Source organism: Monodelphis domestica, chromosome 3 (assembly GCF_027887165.1).
Source record: "Monodelphis domestica isolate mMonDom1 chromosome 3, mMonDom1.pri, whole genome shotgun sequence".
NCBI classification, from domain to species: domain Eukaryota; kingdom Metazoa; phylum Chordata; class Mammalia; order Didelphimorphia; family Didelphidae; genus Monodelphis; species Monodelphis domestica.
The window spans coordinates 20,787,390-20,813,125 of record NC_077229.1 but is presented as its reverse complement, the minus strand read 5'-3'; the positions used below and the strand labels follow the sequence as shown (position 1 = coordinate 20,813,125).

Below are 25,736 nucleotides of genomic sequence, written 5' to 3'. Positions count from 1 at the left end.
AATTTGGCTTTCTTATTTCTTTTTTTTTTAATGAAGTTAATGGTTTATCTGTTTTTAGAAATAAAGCCAGCTGGGGCAGCTGGGTAGCTCAGTGAATTGAGAGCCAGGCCTAAAGATGGGAGATCTGAGGTTCAAATCTGGCCTCAGACACTTCCCAGCTGTGTGACCCTGGGCAAGTCACTTGACCCTGATTGCCTAGCCCTTATCACTCTTCTGTCTTGGAGCTAATACACAGTATTGACTCCAAGATGGAAGGTAAGGGTTTTTATTTTTTTAAAAAAGAGAGAGATAAAGCCAGCTCCTTGTCTTATTTATTAGTTCAATGGTTTTCTTACTTTCAATGTTACTAATCTTCCCTTTATTTTTAGCATTTTCAATTTAGTCTTTAACTGGGTATTTTTAATTTGTTCTTCTTCTAGTTTCATTGGTTGCTTGATCAATTCATTGGCCTGTTCTTTCTCTAGTTTATTGATATAAACATTTAGAGATATAAATTTCTCTCTGAATACATTTTTGGCTATATTCCATAAATTTTGGAATTGTTGTCTCCCCACTGTCATTTCCTTTAATGATCTTTTTGATCATATATGATTTGTTCTTTGACTCATTCATTCTTTTGGATAAGATTATTTAGTTTCCAATTAAATTTTAGTTTTTCTTTCTATTGCCTTTTGTTGAATATAATTTTTATTGCATTATGGTCTGAAAAGGATTCATTTAATATTTATGCTTTTCTACATTTGGTTGTGAGGGATTTATTTCCAATGATATGGTCAGTTTTTGTGAAGGGACCATACAGTGTTAAGAAAAAGGGTATATTTCTTTCTATTTCCATTGAGTATCTGCAGAGATCTAGTATCAAACTTTCCTAAAGTTCTATTTTCCTCCTTTACTTCTTTCTTTTTTATTTTTGGTAGGATTTATCTACTTCTGAAAGGGCAAGGTTGAGGTCTCACATTGGTAATGTTTTACTATTGATTTACTACTGTAACTCATGCAACTTCTTCTTTAGGAATCTGGATGCTATTCCTTTGGTGCACATATATTTAACATTGATATTGTTTCATTATTTATATTTTTATCAAGATGTAATTTTCCTCCCTTTATCTCTTTTGATTAGATCATATTTTTACTTTTGCTTTGACTGAAATCATGATTGCTACCTCTTTTTTTACTTTAGTTGAGGCGTAACAGATTCTGCTCTTTCCTCTTATGTTTACTCTGTATGTGTACCTCTACTTTAAATGTGTTTCTTGTAGGCAGCATATTGTAGGAGTCTGGTTTTTAATTCTTTCCCATTTTTATGGGTGAGTTTGTCTCATTCATATTCACAGTTATTTAATTGTGTGTTTCCCTCCATTTTATTTTCCCACATTTGTCCTCTGTCTTTTCAATCTTTTCCTATTCATAGATGCTTTGCTTTCCCCCACCACCTCCCCCAAGTTGATCCCATTTTTGTCCATTCTCACCCCTGCCTTCTCTTATTCCTCTTTCCCTCCAAATTCCCTACAGAGTAAGGTAGGGTGCTGTTTTCACTTTGTGTTAATTCTGAGAACAAGTTAATCATTGCCCTTTCCCCTCACCTTCTTTGTGGTCACCAAAAATGTAAGATTTAGATGAATATAAATAACTCCAAGTATTATTTTTATAAAATTTATTAATAATCACTTGAAGTAGAAAAAATATAAAAAAGACAAGTATAATGCCTAATCTAAACTAACTAACCACTGCCTAGCTCTTAGTCCAGCTCCTCAGCCACATTCCAGGAAAATAGAAAGAAAGGCAAGATCACACCAAAACTTTATCCTCCATACATACACATGCATACAGTGTAAGCACACAAATGGGATACTGGGTAAGAGAGTCCTGGGGAGCAAATTCTATCCACACAGTATGTAATTCTTGTTTGAGATATCACATTCCATGCCTTCTTGTCCTTTAATGTAAAAACTGCTAGGTCCTATGTAATCCTGTTTAGTTCCATGATTTTTGAGTTGTTTTCTTCTCACTCATAGTAATTTTTCCTTGGCCTAAGAGTTTTTGAATTTGGTTATAGTAGTCCTGTAATATTTTATTTTGGGGTCTCTTTCAGGAGGTGATCAATGGATTCTTTCCATTTCTATTTTTTCCTCTTGTTTGAGAATATCAGGGCAGTTTTCTCTAACAATTTCTTGTTTAATATGATGTACAGACTTTTTTTTTTGATAGTGGCTTTTAGATAGTGTGAAGATTCTTAGATAAGCTCTCTTGAGTCTATTTTCCTGGTCATTTGTCTGTGCAGTGAGGTATTTTCAGATTTCAACTTTTTAAATTCTTTTGATATTGTCTTATTGTTTCCTGGTGTCTTATGGATTCATACGCTTCTATTTGCCCAATTCCAATTTTTGGAGACGTATTTTATTCCTTGAGTTTTTGTGCCTCCTTTTTCATTTGGCCAGTCCTCCTCTTTCAGGAGTTGTTTTCTTCAGTATTTTCTTTTTTTGCCTATTTTTCCATTAGGTACATTGTAGGCTTTAGGGAATTATTTTCTTCAGTATGTTTGTTGTGCCTCCATTTTCTTTTGGCCTATTCTGGTTTTTAGAGAATTGATTTCTTCAATGAATTCCCTTTCACCTGGTTGTTGAAATTTTCTATTAATTCTCTTATTATTTGATGTTTTAACTTATTTTCAAATTCTTCCAGGAATTATTTTGGGGTGCAACATACTTTTACACTTTTGTTTGAGGTTTCAGATGTTTCCTTTTTGGCATTGTTGTCCCCTTCTGAGTTGGTATTTTGATCTTCCCTGTCACTAAAGTAACTTTCTGAAGTCAGGCTTTTATTTTGTCTTTTGCCCATTTTTTAGTTATTTTTCTCCCTTTCTTCTTTTGATGTTCATCTTTGCTCCTAGGTTAGAGAGAGCACTGATCCAATCTTTCAGAGTATTATTTTATGGTACTTAGGGTAGACCTGGATATTTTTGTTTCCTGCAGTGTGTCTATTGAGGGAATGACACTGTTGGATTGCTGTGGGGAGACTTGCAGCTGTTTTGCCCAGCTATATTCCATTCCTTGTGCTACTGGTTTCCCTCTTATCTCATGGGCTGGGCTGTTCCTAGTTCTGCTGCTTCACTCCGCCTGCTGAATGGCTTAGGTTGAGCCTGTCCCCTATTCTGACACTTTGTAGCCTCAGGTATTCTGCTAAATTACTGCTTATTTTACAGTTGAGGAAACTGAGGCAGATAGAAGTTAAGTTACTTGGTCTGGGTTGCATATCTAGTATCTGAAACTGGATTTGAGCTCGGGTCTTTCTGACTCCAGGCCCAACACCAGGCTCTATCCATTGTACCACCAGTTGCTGATGTTCTATCTCTAGGTTTGTTTGTTTTACTTCATTGTTTTACTTCAGGTTGCATTTCTAGCTCCTTGATGAGTTGGGATTTCTCTCTGTGGATGTCTTTTAATTTTTCAAATGAAATCAAGAGGAACAACATGCCTCTAGGCCCATGTTGGCAAAGACATGACAAATGTGCCCTGATGTTCCAGAGGGGGCTGCTCTGTTCCCCCTCTCCACTGTGCCTGAGGACATTTTTGCATGCCCTGCCCCTCTGCCCAACAGCTCAATGTGAGCACTTCCTCCCTTTACTATCTGGGGTAATTCCTGGGGCTCACAGGTGGCTTGAAGGTGCAGTTTGGGCACGTGCTCTCTAAAAATTCACCAATGCTGCTCTAGGCTATTTGAAACTTTATAGCTTTTTATTTTATTTGAAACTTTATAGCCCTTTCAGGCTATCTGTTCTTTCACTCAAGTTCCATAGTCCCCACTTTCCATACCAATTGTATCCTCAGGCAGTCATGAAATATGATGCTCCATTAGGTTTCCCAATTTTTATTTCTCTATGTTAGGAGGATATAGTTTGTGGCTCTGTGGCCAAGTATCTCCTGCTCACTGAACATGTTCCACTAAGTCTTTTGGCTCTGAGGGTCCCTCTAGACCCAATCCTGCTTGTTTTCCCATTTCCCATCTTCCTCAGCAGTAGCTGGGCCAGGCCTTGCAATCAGCCTGTGCAGTGAGAAAGCCCTGGGAACCAAATGAGAGAGGCTTTTCCCTGTTCCTTGGACATTGGTGCCCCCTAGCTGGAAGAGAGAACTTCCATACTAGTGAAGACGCATGTCCCTACTGTTGTACTTAATGGTAAAGTGAAATCAATCATGTAAACAAAGCAATGGACATAGTATGATGTGGTGGCAGAGACCATGGGCCTGGGCAGCAACAGATTAGCTTCACATCTGGGCTCCCGTCATTTAACTGTGTGGCCTTGGGAGAATCGCTTACTTTATCTTGGCCTCAGTTTATTCATCTGTAAAATGAAGGCATTACACTACATAGCATTAGAGGTTTCTTCCAACTCACATTGTATATGAATCTATGAATTCAAGGAAAGAGTTAGCTAGCTGTAGTTTGGGTAATTTTATTAAAACAAGAATGCAATTCAAATAATAGTATGTTCTTTTCATAGACCTCAGTTTAAAAATCCTTCGAGAAGATAAGAAATGCCCTGGGTCTCTGCAGATTATCAAATGGTAAGTAGCTCAAATTCACTATAAAGCTGAAGAACATTTTTATCATGTCCTAAATCACTGACTAGGGTTTAAATGATTAGAGAAGAATGGTATCAGCAACTACATATTTAACAGCATTGTCTTATGTTTTAGGATCAGAGTCTTTGGAAAATTATCCAATAATTCTATTTTCAAATACTTTAAGAAAAATATATTTGTATCAAGAGGAAAGAAAAAGGTCAACCAAAGGGGGCATGCAGGTGACTCAGTGGATAGAGAGCCAAGTCTAGAGATGGGAGTCTTCAGTTCAAATTTGGCTCCAAATACTTCCTAACTGTGTGATCCTGTGCAAATCTCTTAACACCAGTTGGCTAACCTTTACCTCTCTTCTGCATTAGAACTGATATTCAGTATTGATTCTAAGATTGAGGTAAGGGTTATTTAAAAAAAAAGTCAGTCAAAAGGTGTCTAGGATGTAATCCCTAACTTCCAAGCTAATCCTGTCTCACACTTACAGAGTTTTATTGACATTCTCCAACATGCGTGACTGGGAGAGGTAAAAGAGTTATTAACTGAGGATTACTTCAATCTAAAAATGCAAATAGAAAATTCTTGGGAGATTTTTTCTGCTTTGCAATTGATTCACATTAACTCAACTATTTATTTCTTGGCAGGATTCAAGGTTGTTTTGATGCTTTGGAAAAGAAATATGTAAGTCTGTTTTAAAATTTATGTTGGCATCAAAGGCTCATCTTTTATCACTTTTCAAACTAGGGCAATAACAAAGATTAGACTTTTATGCTTTAGCATTTTAACCCAGGATCTGTGCCTGAATTGACATTCAGAGCCAGTTTCCTTTCCAGTAGTTGGCATTAAATATTGACTTGGGTTTTCTGACTGCTTTGTCTCACTGATGTCCTCACTTGATAACACTTAGAAATCCAATCCTTTTTTTTTCTTTCATAAGCTCATGGCCCTTCATGACCACAGAGTTTCCTTTGAAGTCAGTGGAAGAGGTCCACAGGATGTAAAACGGAGGAGACAAGAATCTAACATTTAGCACTTTGAATATACTCAGAAATGGAAGATAAGAAAGGAAAATTTGCCCTGTGGAGGCTGTTTGTGACATGGTGATGCTGGTGCCCAGTACTGGTGCCTATGTACACGGTCACTGAAAAGAGCTTACAGAACCCCTAGAATGTTTTCCTTCAGATCTTTACAGTTCCTCTTCTGCATGGAAGGACATTTATTCATCTGGGAAGCCAATAAGCCTACATTCCATAACTACTCTGAACAAAACCCAGTTAGGCACTAAGGGTGATACCAGGATAACTAAGGCCTGGTCCTGTCCCTCAAGGAATTTATGATCAAGTTGTGTGTTAGGGGTGAAGGTGGGGGGAGACAAAACATATCGACATGTAACTGTAATACTGGATAGAACTTCAATGTTCATTTCTGAATGAATACTGTTCAGGAGGATAGGTACAGTATTGAAAATGGCACAAACAGAATCAGATTCAGGAACGTAGGTGACTGGGAGAATGGTGTCTCCATTAGAAAAGGTAACTTGGGGGAGGCAGGAGCAGGGGTTATTTTAGATGGGAGATGAGTTCATTTTTGGACAAAAAGAAACAGACCACGTAGTCTTGCCAAAAAAATGCTTCCAGGCCAGTCAGGGCTGAGTTTAAGAGAGATTAAGCTCAAATCCTCCTTGTTTTGCTCTTTCTTTTCTCTGGGATTCCCTCCCTTTATTCCTGCTTTCTCCTTCATGTCCCCTTTCCTTTGACTTTAGCTCCGTAAACTTGAGTGAGTAAATCTGAAACTAACTGAATTGACCTGAATCAGAGATTTTGAAAGTGGATTGCACAGTACACACACACACAGACACATGCACACATACATACACACACACACATGCTCCCTCCCTCCCTCTCTGTGTCTCTGTCTCTGTCTCTGTCTCTGTCTCTGTCTCTCTCTCTCACTCACTCACTCTCTCTCTATATATATATATACCCAATGCCTACTTGCAGGGTGGCCCAGACGTCTTATTGCAGTTTAAGTTTCTTTTATTTTTTAATTAATTGGTTTGTTGTCTACATCAGAATTTCCAGGAATCTCTCTCCCTCCCTTCCCTGCACCTTCGAAGGCATCACCTGATGGAAAAAAATACAGATATATATATATATACATACATGTATATTTCAACTATGTCTTTTTGTGTTTCTGTTCATCAGTTCTTTCTCTGAGGGCAGACATTCACGGATTGTTCTTCAGATGTTAGTTCTGCAGCTGGGTATAATGTTCTCTTGTTTCTACTCATTTCCCTTTTCATAATTTCATGTAGGTCTCTCCATGGTTCTTTTCAAATGAACCTGCTCCCCATTTCTTGCAGCTTAGTAGTATTCCATCACAATAATATGCTGTAGCTTATTCAGCTTTTTCCCAACTGACAAATATCCCCTCAATTTCCATTTCTTTGTCACCACAAAGAGAGCTGCTACCAATATTTTATGAGTTCTTTTCCTTTTCCCCTGATCTCATTGGGAAATAGACCCAACTGTAGTGTTTCTAAGTGAGTAGTTCTAAGTGTAGTGAGTCTAAGGGCATATGCAGTTTTATAATTTTCTGAATTGATAGGTCTTAATAGTTAAAACTATTTCCCATACATATATGTATCTATACACACAATAAATATGGAGGATATTAAAGAACATTTTATCCAAGAGCTCTGGGCAGTTACTTCACTTCTACCTGATTAAGCCCCAATTCTGTTTTCTCTCAAAGTGTCTGATAGACCCACAGATCTGCCAGGATTTGGAGCTGTGGGCTTTCTTCTTAAAGCACTGACCTGGGTTCAAATCTGGCCTTGGATAATTCCTAGCTGAGTGACCCTGGGCAAGTCATTTCACCCCAGTTGCCTAGCCCTTACATTTCTTTGGCCTTGGAACAGATCATCACTATCCATTCTAAGACACAAAGTGAAGGATTTAAAAAATAGGGCACTGATCTGTAGTTATCAGACTAGCCATGTAGTGTCACTAGCGTCCCATCTAGTGAGGGTACAGGAGGTTAAAAGTCCTGTGTCTTTGGAGTGGCTTATATCCATCCTTGTTTTGTGCTACAGGTCGCCATACAATTGTTTATTTATTACTTTGGAGTGTCTATGCTTTTGCAAGTCTAGTGATTCTGGTTCTGACTTCGACATTGAATGGATGGATGCCCTGGATTTCCAGTCAGGGAAGATGTAGACTCAAAAGCCACCTCAGACACTTAGCTGTGTTACCTTGGGCAAGTCCCTCCACCTCTCTCTGCCTCAGTTTCCTCATCTGTAAAATGAAGGGGTTGAGCTCATTGCCTCTTAAGTTCTTTCCAGCTCTAGCTATAAGATTCTATGAGTGCAAAAACCATAGCTCCCAATGTGTGCCAGATCCAGTGCTAAGGGAGAGCCAGGTGGGAAAAGCTGGACAGCTCCTGCCCCTACGTGCCCCTGAAGGGCAGATGGAGAGGAGAGAGGGGAGGGGGCCTTTTGATCCAAGAAATCCCCCAGAAGTGGAGGGGGGGGGGAGGGTAATTGACCTGCTCTTTGCCAGAAGGGAGGGCTGAGGATTATTGGATTGTTGTTCTCAGGGCTAGACTAGTAAACTGGGGCGGAGGAGGTAAGGTAGGGAGATCGGAGTGTAGCTTGGTGGGTCTGGAGGCCCCAGAAGTGACAAACTCACACCAGTAAGGAGGTGGGGCTGCTGGAGCCCGGGGTCCCTGCAATCAGCTGAAGGAATTCAGATCAGGTTTTCATTAGATTTCATAGACACGTTGTGGAGATGTCGTTGGACTCACTTCATAGCATTGTACAAAGCAATGGCATGGCAATTCCTCATCACTTCCTTGAAGGCACAGGCTTTGCACACTGGGGTAAAGGCACAAATCAATGGATGACCAGCAAAGGGACTGTCTTTTGCCTTTCTTTGTATACCCAACCCTTACTGCAGTGCTAGCACATAGTAGGCACTATATCTATATACATGCTATATATAATAATCTCATTATTGATTGCATGTTGTTTTCCTCCATTAGTTTGTGTGTTCCTTGAGGGCAGGGACTGTCTTTACCTTTCTGTGTATCCTTAGCACTTAGCCTAGTGCTTGGCATATAGTAGGGGCCTAATAAATGCTTGCTGACTGACTGCCCAAACCTTTGGACCATGTCTAGAGCCACATTTAGTTAAGCTCAATAATCTGTCTATACCTTTATTAACAGGAGCCCATGAGCATATACATATTTACTAACAATGATTTTCTTTCCTTATGTAGCTTCACATGGCAGTACTTGCAGTAAGTAAATATTTCAAAACCCGCATTTTTTCTTCCCTTCCTTATTCTTTGGAAGAGTGAGACATCCGACACTTTTGTGTTTCAGTGCGTGTGTACCAGAACTACAAATATGTGTTAGCTGCCCTCAGTGCTTGCCAGGAACCCATCCTAATAGTTACCTTGTGAACTGCCATTCAGTTGCAGAAGGCTTGTTGACTTTTCTTTGGAAATGGCAGTCGTGTACATGGTTGAGAACGGAGGGAAATCTGAGAAATTCTGTGTAGTCATAAGATCCTGTGTAGCTGAGAGGCTCCAAGTTCCGCCCAGTAAGGCGCCCCCTTCTTCCCCTCCCCCCCACCTGTTGTGAGAGGGCCAGACAAACTCAGTTCAAAGAGACGGAGCATCACCAGAGAGCGAGCACTCCTCTGGGGGAGGTCCTGTTTTCTAGGTAACTTTTGGAAATGGTGGGCCAAGCCATAAAGGAAGGGCCCGAGAGCTACTTTGGCAACACTGCTAGAAGTCCTGATGGGTGCTAGCCACTATGTGGGTATGGAATGCTAACTAAATTCAGCCCTCAGTTAATCCAGTTAAGTAAGAACTAGGTAAGGCAAGTACATTCAGTCTGCACATAAAAGCCACTTTAAAAAATCAATTCAATTTTGCTTTTTATTACAACAGATTTATACCAACCCCAAGGAGCCAGAGGTAAGAAGAAATACATCACATGTAAAATCTATTTCGTTAAGCTTTAGTTTGAAATATGCATGTTTCTAGTACCTTCCCATGCCCTGCCATACTAGGTGAGTTAACTTCCATATTGCTTTCCCTCAATAGAATGTAAACTTCTGGAGGTCAGAGACTTCCTTTTGCATTTCTCCTTGCATGTAATAGATGCTTAATGAATGCTCTGTCATTTGGATTGGAGTGGATTTAATTTCCTTACCATGTAACCAACCCAGATCTTACAGTATTCTTTATTATGGAGAGACTTGGTCTAGGTTGATGCTTTGATAAGAGAGCTAAAGGGAAAAAAAAGAAAAGAAAAGAAAAGAAAAGAAAGGAAAAACAAATGCTAGGGGCTATTAAAAAAACAAACAAACAAACCCTGAGCTGTACCAATTTGATTTCAGTCCATGCCACACTGATTTAAAGGGATATTCACAATATTGGAGGTGACATTTCTGAGTTTGAAAAATTCAGATATCTTGGGGTTAAGTCATTTCATTTGTTGAAAGAATAAAAGTGTTGTCCAGGCATAAATCCAAATGGACTGTTTCCTTATTGCCTGAATCCTATCATTTTCTTGTACTTTTCTTTACATTTTTTTCTTCCCTTGCCAGCCATTACCTTTTATCCACCTGCCCTTACACTGAAAACATTCCCTTGTAACAAAGAAAAATAATAAAGCAACAATTTAACAGCATATGCTGCATTCTGTACCCATAGTTCCCCACCTCTACTGGGAGGAGGGAAGTATGTTTTCACATCAAAGCCATTCATTGTAATTAGGTCCTGGCTTCCTCAGTGCTATTCTGGCTTGCATTATTGTAGTCAGTATCCATACTGGGCTCAATGTTTTTTTGCTCTTCATCAGTTCTTATAGGCCATCCTATGATTCTTTCTCTTAATTCTTTATATGTGTCATTTCTTCTACCACAATAATATTCTTTTAATTCAAACAACAGAATTTGTTCAGCTATTCTCCACTCAGTGGGCACATAATTTACTCCTATGTTTTTGCTGCCCCTAACCCCTTCCCCAAGTTCAGTTACAAATATTTCTGAGGTTTTTGTGCCTTCGATTTCCTGGCATAGTCCATGGTAGTAAACTTCCTGAATAAAAGAGAATGAATGATTTTACTTAGAGACAGCTGGTGGCTGATTCTAGAGACAGGAAAACCCGAGTTCAAATCTAGACTCAGACATTATTAGTTGTGTGATTCTGGGCAAGTAACTTAACCTCTGTCATCTCAAGTGAGAATCAAAAAAGATAATGTTGGTAAAGTGCTGCTTGGCTCAGCATCTAGCTGAGCACATAGTATGTGCTTTTAAGTGGTTCAGTAGATAGAAAGCCAGGCCTGGAGTTGGAAGGACCTAGTTCAAATCTGGCCTCAGACACTTCCTAGCTGGGTGACCCTGGGCAAGTCACTTACCCCCCCCCCCCACTGGCTAGCCCTTATTGCTCTTCTGCCTTGGAACCAATCCTTAGTAAGTGTTGATTCTAAGACAGAAGGTGCCAGACAGTTGTATAGTGGTATAGTGGATAGAAGGTCATTGTGGAATCATTAGGGCTCGAGTTCTAGTCCTGCCTTATTCACATACTTGGTAAGTGTATTTGACCTGGGCAAGTCAGTTCAGATCTTAGCTCCCCAGGCAGCTCTCTAAGACTACAGATCATTTTCATGGGAATTGATTTCCAGTCATGCCTCTCCAACCCCATTTTGGGTTTGAGGAGAAGGCTTTGGGTCCCCCTGTGAGTGAGCCTTCCTGATTCTCCTAAGGGAAGTTGTTCATCTTTGCCAATCCTGGAGCTGACATGTAGGGAGGTGTTAGTTTGCCCTGCCAACCTGCAGCCAGCCACCTTGCCAACTCATTGATCATTATCTGAAACAGCACGGGGCCAAACCCTTGGTCTGCAAGATGCCATGCATTCATTTTGGCAGGGGCAAAAAAAAATGGGTTTGCACAAGTACCTTTATGTGTCGGTTCATTTCACAAGTTTTGTTTTTGCAGTTTTGGTGGGGAATTTTCCAGCCCCCAACTTTCTGATTGTCACTGAGTCAGGCAGTGGTTTCCTTCAACAGTGGTGATCATGTTTCTAATATATGATGAGTGCTCAGTTTAAAACCCGGGGTTTAGGGTAGTGAAATGTTGAGTTAATAGTAATGGTGAAAAACGAAAGGAATATCTTCTAAAGTAGGCAGCAAAGTTTCCTATGAATGGACAATAAAGAGGAAGGTATGCTTTCAGGGAAAAGGCAGCCAGCCTGTTCTCAGAAGGGAATGTGGTGAGAACTCTCATTTATGTCCCCAGAGAAGTATTTTGGAGCAATTGGAGATTGTTGGCCCCCAAGGTTGGGCATTGCTAGGGCTTAAGACTGCATAATCCTCGTTATTATTGTTGCTGTTCCACTGTTCTGTTGCGTTGGACTCTTCTGGTACCATATTGTCCATGAGCTTTTCTTGACAAAAATACTGTAGTGGTTTGCCATTTCCTTCTCCAGGAGATTAAGGCAAACAGAAGTGAAGTGACTTACCCAGACTCACACAGCCAGGAAGTTTCTGTTTTGGACTCAGGACTTCCTACCTCCAAGCTCAGTGCAGTATCCACTGTGCCACCTAGCTACCCTTGATAATACACTAATTTAAATTTACAACCTAGGAGGAATAACTAATATACTGGATAATGGGTTTTTAAAATAGGAGAAGCTAGTATAGTAGGACTGAATCTAATAAAAAGGAAATTAAACAGGAGTCAATATTGCCTTTCTTTTGTGTTTTTAAAAAAAGCCAAATTCACAGACATAAAAAGCAAACAGTATAGCTAGATGGCAGATCTTAGGGTTTGGGCTCATAGCAACCTAATTTTATCCTTCACTGTTAAAAAGAAGGCAGATAGTAAATCATATAAGCAACGTTTTAATTATCTGGAGACACTAAGGCATAGAAGATCTAGCAATTGGTTGGGAACCAAAAGACATGATGCCAAGTACTGTTCCTGAATATAGTAGGATGCTCAAACCAATAGACAGGACAGCTCTCTTGTCCCTGGTCCACCATTCCCAACCTTTAAGTATTATTATACTTCCTAGTATTAAGAAACTGGGGGATGTGGACATTTTTTTCAGTAGAAATAGGGCATATTGAAAATATTATGGAATCTGATTTTTAAAAACTTTTTCCTTTAAGCATCAGTTCTAAAGCAGAAGAGTACTAAGGGCTAGGCAGTTGGGGTGAAATGACTTGCCCAGGGTCACACAACTAGGAAGGGTCTAAGGTCAAATCTGAACCCAGTTCCTCTGAACTCCAGGCCTGAAGCTCTATCCACTGCGCTATCCTCTGGAATCTAATTGAAGCAAATATTTGCTTCCAAAATTTTGATGCTGTCTGTCTACAGAATTTACTGTATTGAGAGAGGGTAGGACTAGAATGCAAAAACCACCATTTGGCCTAACCCATAATACAGCCCAGAAAAGTCTCCAGTTTCCTTTTCCCTTCTTTCTCATGTTTTCTAGGCTGGAACCCATTATTTCCAAATCAGATAATACTGTGAAACAAACATAAGTGTAAAAACTTAGTCAGCACTCATGGTAGATAGCCAATAAATAACCAAGTGATGAGTATTTATTAAGTGCCTGCTAGGATTCATGATAGAGATGGAGAAACAAAAGTGAGAAATGAAATCAATCCCTAACTTGCAGAGATCTTCCATTCTAACAGAGGAGACAAATACTTCTATGGTTTTGTGATGCTGTTAGTTTCGTTGCTGAAGTGATGCCCATCTGTGGTTGCCTCACTATGGGGATTCCCAGAACCATGTTCTCCTCCAGACCCACCACAGAGTGGGGAGCTTTTCTCTAAAGCAGGCCTCTTCACCTGAGAACCTGTGTGCTTGCTTGTTTCATATTTCTATACTGGTATTTCAATAGAACTGGTTTCTTTTGTAATAGCATCCCTTTTGTTTTGTGCATTTTAAAACATTATTCTGAGGAAAGTGGGCCTTCTAGACAATCTGATAGGATTCTGCAGATCTTTTCTGAAGTAATCTCTCCCTCTGTTTCTTTTGACATTTCCAGAAAGTCACTGAATTGTACCAGTTCAAATTCCAATACACAAAGGAAGGACCCAAAATGGATTTTGTCAGGTAAATTCTCATTTTCAAAATGTAATTAAAGCCATTGTAATCAGCCTCAAATATTATCATTCCCAGAAGGGTTGACACCTGACAGGGATGAGGTGAGATCCAGGAGAGACATTCTCCCTTTGCATCCTCCAGGGTTTCGTCATGTCATAGTTCTTGAAGACTGCACACAGACCATGATCTGTGAAAGGTCTTCCCAAGTTGGAAAGATTACTAACCTAGAAGGATGCCCACAGGATGATGAATTTTTCATTCATAGCCATTCAAAATTGCCATCTACTAAATCATAGAGGAGTTGCAGTCTACGCTGAGAGAAGATCCCCAGAGATGCAGTCAGGGGTTCTCTTCCCCCAGACTTCCAGGGGATTGCCTGAATGGAAGAATGAGGACTGTGGGCATGCTCCACTGGGGAGGCACCACTACACCTGAAATCCTAAAATCAAGTTAAGAAACAGATAAGACTGAAACAAATAGAAGTTCTTTGAGAACAAGGGGCAAGTTATACACATCCCTTTTTACTCCCCACAGTGCATTCAGAAGCACTGTGAACATCCTGTAAGCATTCAATAAAATAATTGTTTAACTGTATTGATAATATGACACACACACACACACTTGTTCTAAACAACAATAATTATTTAGATTGTATACTTAGTTGGATCTGTGATCTCTTCAGCTATTTTCTCGACCTCCGAAGATTATGTTCTCTGAAGTATAGGATCTGGGCAGAATTGGAAAGCACCACAGAGGCCATGAAGTCCAATTTAGAAGTATAGAGATACTCCCAATGTGGGGTAAACCTTACTTTGATTCTTTTAGTGTTTATCAATGACAGAAGTGGATGAGCAGAGATTGGATGTTGATCAGAAATGTTTTAGAAGGGATACATGAGTCAGCACCTTTCCAAGGTGCCTTCGAACCCTGAAATTCACTGATCTTGTGCTGATGTAATCAGTGAAGCAGTCGTATTCAAGTGAAAATTAGGGCTTAATGGTAATTTTCTGGAAACAGGGGTCCTAATTTGAATTTGGTCACTACTTGCTTACATTGGCATTATTCACTCTTCCATTAGAAGAATGTAATTCATAGAGAAATGCAGTGAAGAGCTAGTTCTTATCGTTCTTTCTCAGTGGTCCTGAAGGTGAATCATGGATGAGAGGTGTAACCTTGTCAGGTTGCCAAGTTTCATAAGGATGGAGTTTGACATTTTCAGTGGCTCCTGGAGGGCCATTTCTGGCAGGAATTGCCTTGGTTATATACTGTATAAGTCTTAACATAATTCAAGGAGGAAACCCTGGAGTGATGTCATAGAATCCTGGCATTTAACAATAGAAGAGACCTCAAAGTCATCCAATCCAATGCCTTTATTTTATGGCTAAGGAAGCTGGAATCCAAAGAAACTAATTAGTGAAGCAGAACTAGAGCCCAGAGCCCCAGATTCCTAGCCTGAGGTTGTTTCCGCTTGCTCACAGTCACTTCTACACTACAATGCATTTTGGACTTCACAGGTGTGGGGTTCTTTCTAACAGTGCAGAGTCCTGGCCGGTCACAGCATAGACTCTCAATAGGCATCCTGTTGGTACATAGAAATAAAATGTTTAAAAATCATTCTACAATGTGTATGGGTCCTAGCTATTGAAAGAAGTCAATAAATGTTTATCAAATGCCTAGTATGTGCTAGACACTCTGCTAAGTGTTAGGGACACAAATGCAGAAATGAAAGGCAATGCCCTGCCAGGAGCTTGTAATCTAAGAAGAGAAGACATCACCCAAGAGAAAGCTGAAAAGGGGCAAAGCGGGTATTGTAGAGAAGTCAAAGAAATCAAAGATGAGGGCAGCTGGGTGGGAAAGGAGAGGAATAATTACCTCCATATCACAGCCCAATGTCTTTCTTATACATTCTTTGTCCTTTGGCATGAATGGCCACTCCTCTTGGACGAGAATGCCGATATTTCATGTTTCTGAGAATATCCCTGTTGCTCTTCTACTCTCGTTATAGCTCTACTACCAGCTTTGAGAGTGGGACAACTAGTGAGGAAATAAAGAAAGCGAGCATCCTTCTCATCCGCAAATTGTATCTGCTGATGCAGAATCTTGGACCTCTTCCCAATGACATTACACTGACCATGAAACTCTTCTACTACAATGAAGGTACGTGGAGAGCTCTGTAGACCATTGCCTTTCCTGTTAGGGTTCCATGAGCACTTAGGAGCCATGTCTGTGGCAGCAGACTGTCTCTGGTTAAGGTGAACGACCTACCATGTCCCCATACCTACTCCATTCATGCTTTCTCATTTCTCTTTGCAGTGACACCAAATGAATACCAGCCCCCTGGTTTTAAGGAAGGGGAGAGTGCCCAAACTTTCCTGTTTGAGGGAAATCCTGTCAGCTTGAAGCTAGGCTTTGTTTCCACTCATTTTCACAATGTAAAGGTGAAAATCATGACTGAGAGCCAGCGGATGATGAATTTGGGCAGCAATATTCTTCAGGAGAATAGCATTACTGAGATCTCCCACCAAGGCCTAGACTGTGATGAAGAGGATGACGAAGGCAGTGTTAGTGTAAGAAAGGACTCAAGACGCTTCCTTTATTTCCATTTGCCAAATGTGTATCAGTGCTGTGGTCCTATACGAGGTCCTATGGAGGGTAGAGTGCTAAGGAAAAAAAAGAAAAATAGACAATTCCAGGCCTCAAGGAGTATGCAATCATATTTGGAAAAGACCGTTTCCGTTCAGAGAGAAGTACTATTGGAATGTTATCAAATTGGTCATATAAGAAAGCCTTTTAGATAGGTTTTTTAAAAACCCTTATCTTCTGTCTTAGTACCAATTCTAAGACAAGAGCAGCAAGGGCTTAAGTAATTGAAGTTAAATGGTTAAATGACTTGTCCAGGATCACAAAACTAAGAAATGTTTGAGACCAGATTTAAACTCAGGTCTTCTAAGCTCCAGGCCTGGAACAGTCAGTCTCTATCCACTATGCTACCTAGGTATACCTGATATGTTTCTTTTATTAGATATTTTAACTAGAAGTGGGAAATTTTAATTATTTTTCAAAATTTTATTTATAAATGGCAGATTTACAGTTCTACTTTCATGAATATAGAGAATTAACTCTCATTGCTTTAAGGGGATTTCAAATCAGACATCAGGAAGATTTTTCTAGGATTCTCAGAGTTGAGAAGAGGCCTGTGAAATCTTTTTAGGAGACTTTTCAGAATAGGCAGGCAGTCAGCCAATACCATTTTTGGAGCTCCTGCTATATGCAAAGCACTGGGCCAAGAACTGGATTTACAAAGAACATACAAACAACCTTGTATGAACAAACCATATACAGGATTTATTCAGTTGTGTCTGACTCTTTGTGACCCCATTTGGGTTTTTCTTAGCAGAAGAAACTTGGCAGAAAACCTGGAGAGATTGCCATTTCCTTCTACTTAATTTATAGATGAGGAAACTGAGGCCAGCAGAGTGAAGTGACTTTTCCAGGGTCACACAGCTAGTGTCTGAGACTGGATTTGAATTCAGGAGGATGAATGGTGTAATGCTAAATAAAACCCATGGTTTCAGCCTTTGTAAATTTATAAGTATGATCAGTGGTTTCTATTTGTCTTTGGACTTTAGAAATGGTTTTGAGAGGCAGTTGAATTAAACAATTAAAATTATTTTGAGAGACTTTTTTATTGACTAGGTTAGAAAAAAAACCCAATAAATTGACAGACCATTGGTCCCTTCAACAGCCAAACAACCCAAACAGCAAGAACAACAACCAAAGACACAGAAGCTCCTCCAGGCAGATCTATAAATACAGTTTTAAGAGCAGATTATTCATCCCTTCACTTGAACATTCCAAGACATCTTTAATTGGTAAATGGCTAATTAGGAGGTAGTCCATCAGACTCTCAACTCTTCCCAACTCTACTTCTAGGCCATGGCTGAGTTCCTATTTCTAGGGGTTTACCGTACTTCAGCATCAGTGTTCATCCCTGTTCAAAAGAGTGGCTTTCCCAATGAGAACTTTAGAATGTGAATTTATTATTCATATTAAAATGTAGATTAGACATTATTAACCTGTTTTCTTCAATATCTGCTTTTGAAATTTCTATCTAGTCCTACTCTGATGTCTCATGGTGTCAAATAAGTCTGGGTTCTCAAAGGCCATCTGGCTGGTTCTACTATGTTGAAAAAACTTTGGATAAGGTCTGGCCAATAGAATGACAGTTTTATTATGATTTTATTTTGCTTATTTGCTAATTTGTTGATTTGGTTTTCTGTTCTCTTTTAGAAAATCAGATTGGCTAAAGGTTTTTCAGTTTGAGATTCTTTTAGTTCCATATGTAATGTCTATAATTTTTTATGGGGGAAGAGGTTTCATTTTATCTCTTCTTCCTCACCTTGCCTTGTGTTTATTTATTTTTTATTTATTTGCTGGCTTTCTAGTTTTTGAAATGCTCATGATTGATTCTTCTGTATATTTGTAGGCAGCTAATCTCCCCAAAGACTTTTTAACTGGATCCCAGAAATTTTAGCTTGTTTATTCAGTATCATTTTCTGTCACATAATTATTGTTTCTGTTGTCAACTTGGAAAAACACAGAACTGTAGTCAGCAAAACCAAGTCTTTAATCAGGAAAGAGATAGTGTTCAATATTCGGCTGCCACACAGTCAAGCACCTAAAAACCACACAAAGTCAAGGGCTCTGGGACTCTGGAACAGTATCTCTGTGAGAATCATGTGCAAGATGATTCTTTGAAGAACAATAAAACCTAGGGATCTGATATATATTTGGGGGAATTAAGCACATCAAACACAACACAGACAAGTTGTAAGAGGGCTTGGGTAAGAGGCTGTGGCCAGAGGCTGGGGTATCAGGGAATGGTCTACCACAATAAATACTAAAAGGATGGGTTTTTTTTTCTTTTTAAACCCTTACCTTCCACCTGAGAATCAATTCTATGTAGTAGTTCCAAAGCAGAAGAGTGGTAAAGGTTAGGCAATGGGGGTTAAGTGATTCACCCTGAGTCACATAGCAAGGAAGTATCTGAGGTCATTTTTGAACCCAGGACCTCCTGTCTCTAGGCCTGGCTCTCAATCCATCGTGCTACCCAGCAGCCCCTTTAAAAGGAATGGTTCTTGCACAAGTGTTAGTCTTTTGGGGATGGATCTCTGATACAATGGGGGAAACGTCTAGAACAAAAAGGGTACTTAACATTTGACTGCATCTACTAGTCCCACCTAAACTAGGATCATTAAGTACTTTTAAGGTCTGTCTTCAGTCTGAAACGGTCAGGTCTGGGATTTCCTAGGGATGAGTTCTCCGGAGACAGGGGCATAATTTGGGGTTCCCCAAAACCCAGTTGACACTGTGATTTGTTCTTTGACCCATTATTGTTAAGCTTCCATTTGGATCTGTGTCTTTGTGCTTGCATAACTCTTTTTTTTAAACTGCATTATGGATTGTAAGTAATATATTTACTCCCCCCCCCTTTTTACATTACTTTGCAATATCTCTATGCTCAATCAGGTGGTCAGTTTTTGCAAAAAATTTATGTGGTACTGAGAAATTTTGCAGTCCTATTTAGAAGATGTTATAAGTCTTTTAATTCTGATGTTTCCATCAATCTGCTCAGTTTTACATTTTCCCTTTTGTTTATCTTTTGTTAGACATCCAAAACTGAGAGAAGTCACTTTTTGTTAACAAAAACCTTCTTGTAACTCAGTTAAAGTTTCCTTCATGAATTTAAATGCCAAAGCATTTAGAGCATATTAAGTTTAATATTGGTTCATTGTCAATAGTTCCTTTCAATATAATCTAATTTCCTTGTTTATCCTTTTTATGTTTTAATGTTTATTTTTTCTTTGATAACGATTGCCACTCCTGCTTTTTTGGATTCTCTTGATGCACAGTAAATTCCTCCCCCTTCCTGACCCCCACAACACCCAGTCTCTCATTATTCTTTGTATGTCTTTGTTTTTTAAATAGTTATTATAAGCAATAGGTTGTGGGGTTTTGTTTTCTTATCCAATCTCTCAGGTTTTTTTTTGTTTTATTGTATTGTTTAATCCCACATTTAAAGTTATGAATTAGGTTTACATTTTAGGACACCCACCATAAATATGGTACTACATTTCTTTAATTATTTAAGCTTAATTAATGTTAAAGCAACCTTATTCCCACTGGCCCTGGTCCTTTCTTTGTCATACTTCCCCCTTCCTATTTCATAGTTTTGCAAGATTTTTTAAACTTTTTTTCCTTACTTTTACCTAGTGATCTAATTCTTGTCCTTTCCCCCTCTCATTTAAGTAGTCAAGTGGAATCTTCTTTCCTCCTTTTTAAAAAGCACTTTTAGTAATATTTTATTTTCTTCCTATTACATGTAAAAACAATTTCTTTAACATCCATTTTTAAAAAATTATTTATTTAGGATATTTTCCCATGGTTAATGATTTTTCCTTCCTCTCTTCTCTACCCCCTCCCTGAACTGATAAGCAATTCCACTGGGTTATACATGTATCATTGTTCAAAATCTAGTTCCCTATTACTCATATTTGCAATAGTGATCTTTTAATGCCAAAACCCCAATCATATCCCCATCAAACCATGAGATCAATCATATGTTTTTCCTCTGTGTTTCTTCTCCCACAGTTCTTTCTCTGGATGTGGCTAGTGTTCTTTCTCATAAGTTCTTCAGTCCTGGGTCATTGCATTGCTACTAGTAGAAAAAGTCTGTTATGTTTGATTGTACCACACAGCGTTTCATTTTCTGTGTCCAAAGTTCTCCTGGTTCTGCTCATTTCACTCCACATTAGTTTCTGGAGGTCTTCCCAGTTCACATGGAATCCCTCCAGTTCATTATTACTTTGGGCACAATAGTATTCCATAACCAACATATACCCCAATTTTTTCAGCCATTCCCCAATTAATAGACACCCCCCCCCATTTTCCAATTTTTTTGCCACCACAAAGAGCGCAGCCATGAATATTTTTGTATGTCGTTTTCCTTGTTATCTCTTTGGGGTACAAACCCAGCAGTGCTATGGCTGAATCAAAGGGCAGGCATTCTTTTAAATCCCTTTGGGCATAATTCCAAATTGCCTTCCAGAATGGTTGGATCAATTTACAACTCTGCCAGCAGTGTATTAGGTCCCAATTTTGGCACATCCCCTCCAACATTTGTCACTTTCCTTTGCTGCCATATTTACCAGTCAACTAGGTAAATAAGGTGGTACCTCAGAGTTGTTTTTATTTATATTTCTCTAATTAGAAGAATTTAGAATACTTTTTCATGTGATTATTGATAGTTTTGATTTCTTCATCTGAGAACTGCCTAATCATATCCCTTGACCATTTGTTGATTGGGGAATTGCTTGATTATTTGTAAGTTTGACTTAGTTCCTTACATATTTGGGAAATTAAACTTTTGTTCGAGAGTTTTATTATAAAATTTTCCCCAATTTGTTACTTTCCTTCTATTTTGGGTTGCATTGGTTTTGTTTGTTCAAAACCTTTTTAATTTGATGTAATCGAAATCATTTTACATTTTGTAATGTTCTCTATCTCTTGTTTGGTCTTAAATTTCTTCCTTCTCTTAAGTCATTCCACCCTGCCTCCATTTGCCTGGAAATCTCTGACCAGGGTCTGTGCCCTTCCAGCATGGGGTGTCAGTTGCTCCCAAGAACCCTGATTCCATTCTTCTTTTTTTTTAATTGACATTATTTTATTTGGTCATTTCCAAGCATTATTCATTGGATACAAAGATCATTTTCTCCCCCCACCCACCCACCTATTCCATAGCCGACGCGCGATTCCACTGGGTATCATATGTCCTGATTCCATTCTTGAGGCAGGATGTGTGGGTGATCTTTAAGTACCTGATCCATGCAGATCATACCTATTGTGGTATCTCTATCTCCTTTTTATAGCAAATATCTCTTTTCCCATAAGAGCATTCATCATCAGTGATGATGACCTCCTCCCACTGGAGCAGATTTTTCCCTTTCTCCTTTTTTCGAATTCCTCTTTTTACCTTCTCTTAAAGGTTCTCTTCCTGAGTGATTACCGTAGTTATTTTCCTCTCATTGTTAGCTTTTTGACTAGATTATTCCTCTCTTCTTCCTCCTCCCCCCCTCACCTTTTTATGTGCCCTCCCATTCTGTAATTTGGTCCCACAAAAATCCTTGATTCACTTGTAGTCAGTATGTGTGAGGTTTAGATAAAAACATTTCAGGTATTATATTTGACTTCTGCTTTCACCCTTGTCTTCTCGTATATATTTAGAAAGAAATCTTTGAATGGCTTCTCTGTTGTTAATTTGTTGGTGGTAATTAATGTACTTAATCATCCTTCTTATATTTCTGTTGTCTAAGTTATTTGAAAAGTGAATAATTTCTTTAGGCTTAGTCTCTTCCTAGGAATGTTTCAAATGCCTCATTTTTATTTTTTAAGTTGAAGTCCATCTTCATTTATAGTTAGGCTCAGATTTGAGGAGTAAGTCTCCCTGGACTGTGTCTTAAGTCCTTTGTTTTTCAGAGCATATCATTATATTTTCTCTTGTTTTTTTTCTGGTGGGTGCAGAATTTCCTTTTCTTCACATCTAGTTCTTTTCCAGGTTGCTTGCAGAATTTGTTTGCCTTTGGAATTATTAAACTTGAGTTCTGGGGCTCAAAAAAACCCAAACCCTATTTTTTCAGGGTCATGTGGCCTGGGGAAAGCAAAAGGTGTCCCTCATGCCTTTCCTCCACTTTACTTCATAGTGTTACCTGTTGTGAATGAAAGAATCCTTCCTCCCTGGACATAGCAGGAAAAAAAGGGTGAGACTGCCCCAGTTAGGAAGTTTTAAAGATGCACCCAGTTCCAGAAGATTTCAATTCATCTATGACTGCCTATTCTGTGTGACTTTCATTAATGTCCTCCATTATGTTCACCATGTCGGTTCCCCCCACAGTTCTAAAGGCTTTCTTGGATTTCTCTTGACATTATCAATACATTGGTGGATCATCTTGGCTATCTCCTTGTCATCACTTGCCTAATGCCTACCCAAGTTTGAGAATGATATGACCCTTCATTATCTAATTGTTTTGTGTTATAACCTTTTTTATTTAGACCATTTTTCCATTTGAAAGTATTATATAGTGTAAGGTGCCTTTTTTCTGCCAGACTGCTTTCCAGTTTTCACTGAAATTTTTATTGAAAAAGAATTCCTTTCACAATATTTTGCTTTCTAGAGTTTATTGAACACTGAGTTGCTGTTCCTAGTTCCCATTTTTCCTAATTATTCTTTTTAAAATTTAATTTAATTTCCTCCAATTACATGTAAAACCAGTTTCTAATATTTTAAAAAGAATTTTGAGCTTCAAATTCTCTCCTTCTACCCCCATCCTGGTCATATGGTAAGCAATCTGTTATAGATTTTACATGTGCAATCATGTAAAACATTTTCCCATATTTATCCTTTTGTGTAAGGACATGAACAAAAAAAATTAAGAAAGTGAAAAAAAGCTTCCTTTGGTCTGGATTTAGACTCCATGGGTTCTTTCTCTGGAAGCAGAGACTTTTTACCATGAGTTTTTTAGGATTGTTTTAGATCATTGTATTGCTGAATATAGCTATACTTCATCATACAGTATTCCTATTATTGTGTACAATATTTTCCTAGTTCTGCTTACTTCCCTCTGCTTCAGTTTCTGTTAAGTCTTTTCATGTTTTTCTGAGCTTCTCTTGCTTATCATTTCTTACAGCACAATAGTATTCCATTACAATCATATACTCATAACTTACTTAGCCATTCCCCAATTGATGGGTACCCCCTCACTTTTCAATTCTTTGCTGCCACAAAAGAGCTACTTTAAATATTTTGGGCTAATAGGTCCTTCCCCTTTTTGTTTTTTACCTCTTTGGGATACAGACCTAGTAATGATATTACTGATTCAAAAGTCTATACTCTTTTGTAGCCTTTTGGGCAAAGGTCCAAATTGTTCTCCCTAATGGCTGATCGGTTTACAACTTCCCCAACAGTGTATTAGTGTCTCAGTTTTCTCACATCCCCTTCAAGGTTTGGCATTTTCCTTTTCTGTCATAATAGTCAATCTGATAAACATGGGGTTTTAATTTGTATTTCTCTAACAATGATTTAGATCATTATTTCGTCATGACTATAAAGAGTTTTAATTACTTTTGTGAAGATTGGATTTAGCTATCTCCTGATTATAACAATAAAGGTACTTAGCTCTTCCTTTATTGTGAAGATTAAATTGTAATTCCCTGATTGTAATAATGAAGGTACTTAGCTCTTCCTTTATTGGGAAGAGTGAATTGTAATCCACAATCTATTTTTAGATTTTAATCCCCAAAATGTGGTAACTCAGTATTTGAAGTAGATCTACCCATTTTAACTACAAAAAGGTGTTAACTACTACAAAAGATGAACTAACCAAAGAAGGTGTTAACTAACCACAAAAGGTATAACTAACCACAAAAAAGGTATAAACACCCACTTCATGCATTGAGTGGGAGGTCTGTGAGCCACAGTATGAAAGAATGGGCAATCCTGGAGAGGAGTTTCTGCTGTGATTGGTAGACCTGAAATTTAGGGGAGGTGACACAAGAGAAAAAGGTCTTTAAATAGAGGAAACAGACTGAAGAGAACAGTCAGTCACCTGGGCTTGGAGTGAAGGATCAGTCTCTCAGAGCTGGAGGGAAGATAGACACTTGAGGAGAGACTGGAAGATGGACACTCGGACTTGGCTGTGCAACTGGACCCTGGGAAAAGCTCAGGCAGGAGACCTCAGATTGCTTTCTTTTTAGACGGTCACCATTGGTGAGTGAAAGGCTGGCTTAGTAACCCCACTGGGGTGTGAACCTCTAAGAAAGGCCCATGGTCTTGCGATTCTTTTCCCTGATTAGGGCCTTAGAATTTCTACCTGGCTCAGAGGAAGCCAGAGTTTTTTTTTCCTCTCTCTCCCTTTATCTCATTCTTTAATATCTTCTCTCTATTAAATAAAACTACCATAAATTCCATTCTACTTTAGTAATTCATTTTGGGATTTAGAAATTAAATCCCTAGTTACCACCAGTTTAAATATTCAAGTCCAACCACAATTAAATTTAACACTTTTGAGAACTGCCTGTTCATACATTTTGACCATTTATGAATTGGTGAATGACTTGTGTTCTTATACATTTGTCTTAGTTATATGTTTGAGAAATGAGGCCTTTATGTGTCAGGATTTTTTAATTCCTTTTGTCTATTTTGAGTTAATCAAGCACTAAAAGTACCCCTACTTAACACTTAATAAGTCACTAAGTAAGAGAGTTTACAAGTCACTTAGTAGAAAAAAAAAGTTCCCACCTCAAAGGCCATACACATTGCCCCTTCTTGGACATTGCTAGGCAAATTGGGAGGTTGTGATTGGTTCCTATGAAGTGAATCAAACTTTGTTTGATTATTTCTTGATGTCTCATAGAGTCCTTAGTTTCCACTTGCTCAATTCTAATTTTTACAAAATTTTTTTGGATGAGCTTTTTTTTACCTTCTTCTACATTTGTCCAATTTTACTTTTTAGAGAGTTCTTTTCCTCAATGAATGTTTGAACTTCTTTTTCTATATAACCAGTTCTCACTTTTAAGGAGTTTTTCTCTTCAGTGCAGTCCCCCACCCCCATTTGATCTATTCTGCTTTTTAAGGAATACTTCACTTCAGCATTTTTGTTCCTCCTTTACCAAGCTATTGACTCTCTTTTCATGATTTTCCTGTATCACTCTTTTCCCCAATTTTTCTTCTGCCTGTCATATTTGATTTTGGGAATCCTTTTTGAGCTCCTCCATTAATTATTTTTGGGCTTGAGAGCAATTCCTATTTTTCTTGGAGACTTTGGATGCAGCAGTTGACTTTGTTGTATTCTTCTGAGTTTGTGTTTTTGTTTTCCCTGTCACCAAAAAAACTTTCTGTACTTAATTTCTTTTTTGTTGCTTATTTTACAATATTTTTCTTTTCTTTCAACTTAAAGAACTGTTAACATTGGGCTCTATAA

At 38.6% G+C, this 25,736-nt stretch overlaps 1 protein-coding gene across 8 annotated transcripts in view; it reads left to right on the top strand.

Moving 5' to 3' along the window:
- The window catches only part of HORMAD2 (HORMA domain containing 2), a 133,403-nt gene that overhangs the window by 15,185 nt on the left and 92,482 nt on the right, over nt 1–25,736 (top strand). For all 8 annotated transcript variants that reach the window (XR_466152.3, XM_007490543.3, XM_056821506.1 and 5 more), the window contains 7 exons: nt 4,499–4,562; nt 5,216–5,252; nt 8,849–8,869; nt 9,527–9,553; nt 13,643–13,710; nt 15,707–15,858; nt 16,015–16,268. Coding sequence is in view for 7 of the 8 variants with exons in the window: in XM_007490543.3 (XP_007490605.2) it covers nt 4,499–4,562; nt 5,216–5,252; nt 8,849–8,869; nt 9,527–9,553; nt 13,643–13,710; nt 15,707–15,858; nt 16,015–16,268 (623 nt within the window). In the remaining variant the exon portion in view is untranslated. The remainder of the gene's footprint in view (nt 1–4,498; nt 4,563–5,215; nt 5,253–8,848; nt 8,870–9,526; nt 9,554–13,642; nt 13,711–15,706; nt 15,859–16,014; nt 16,269–25,736) is intronic.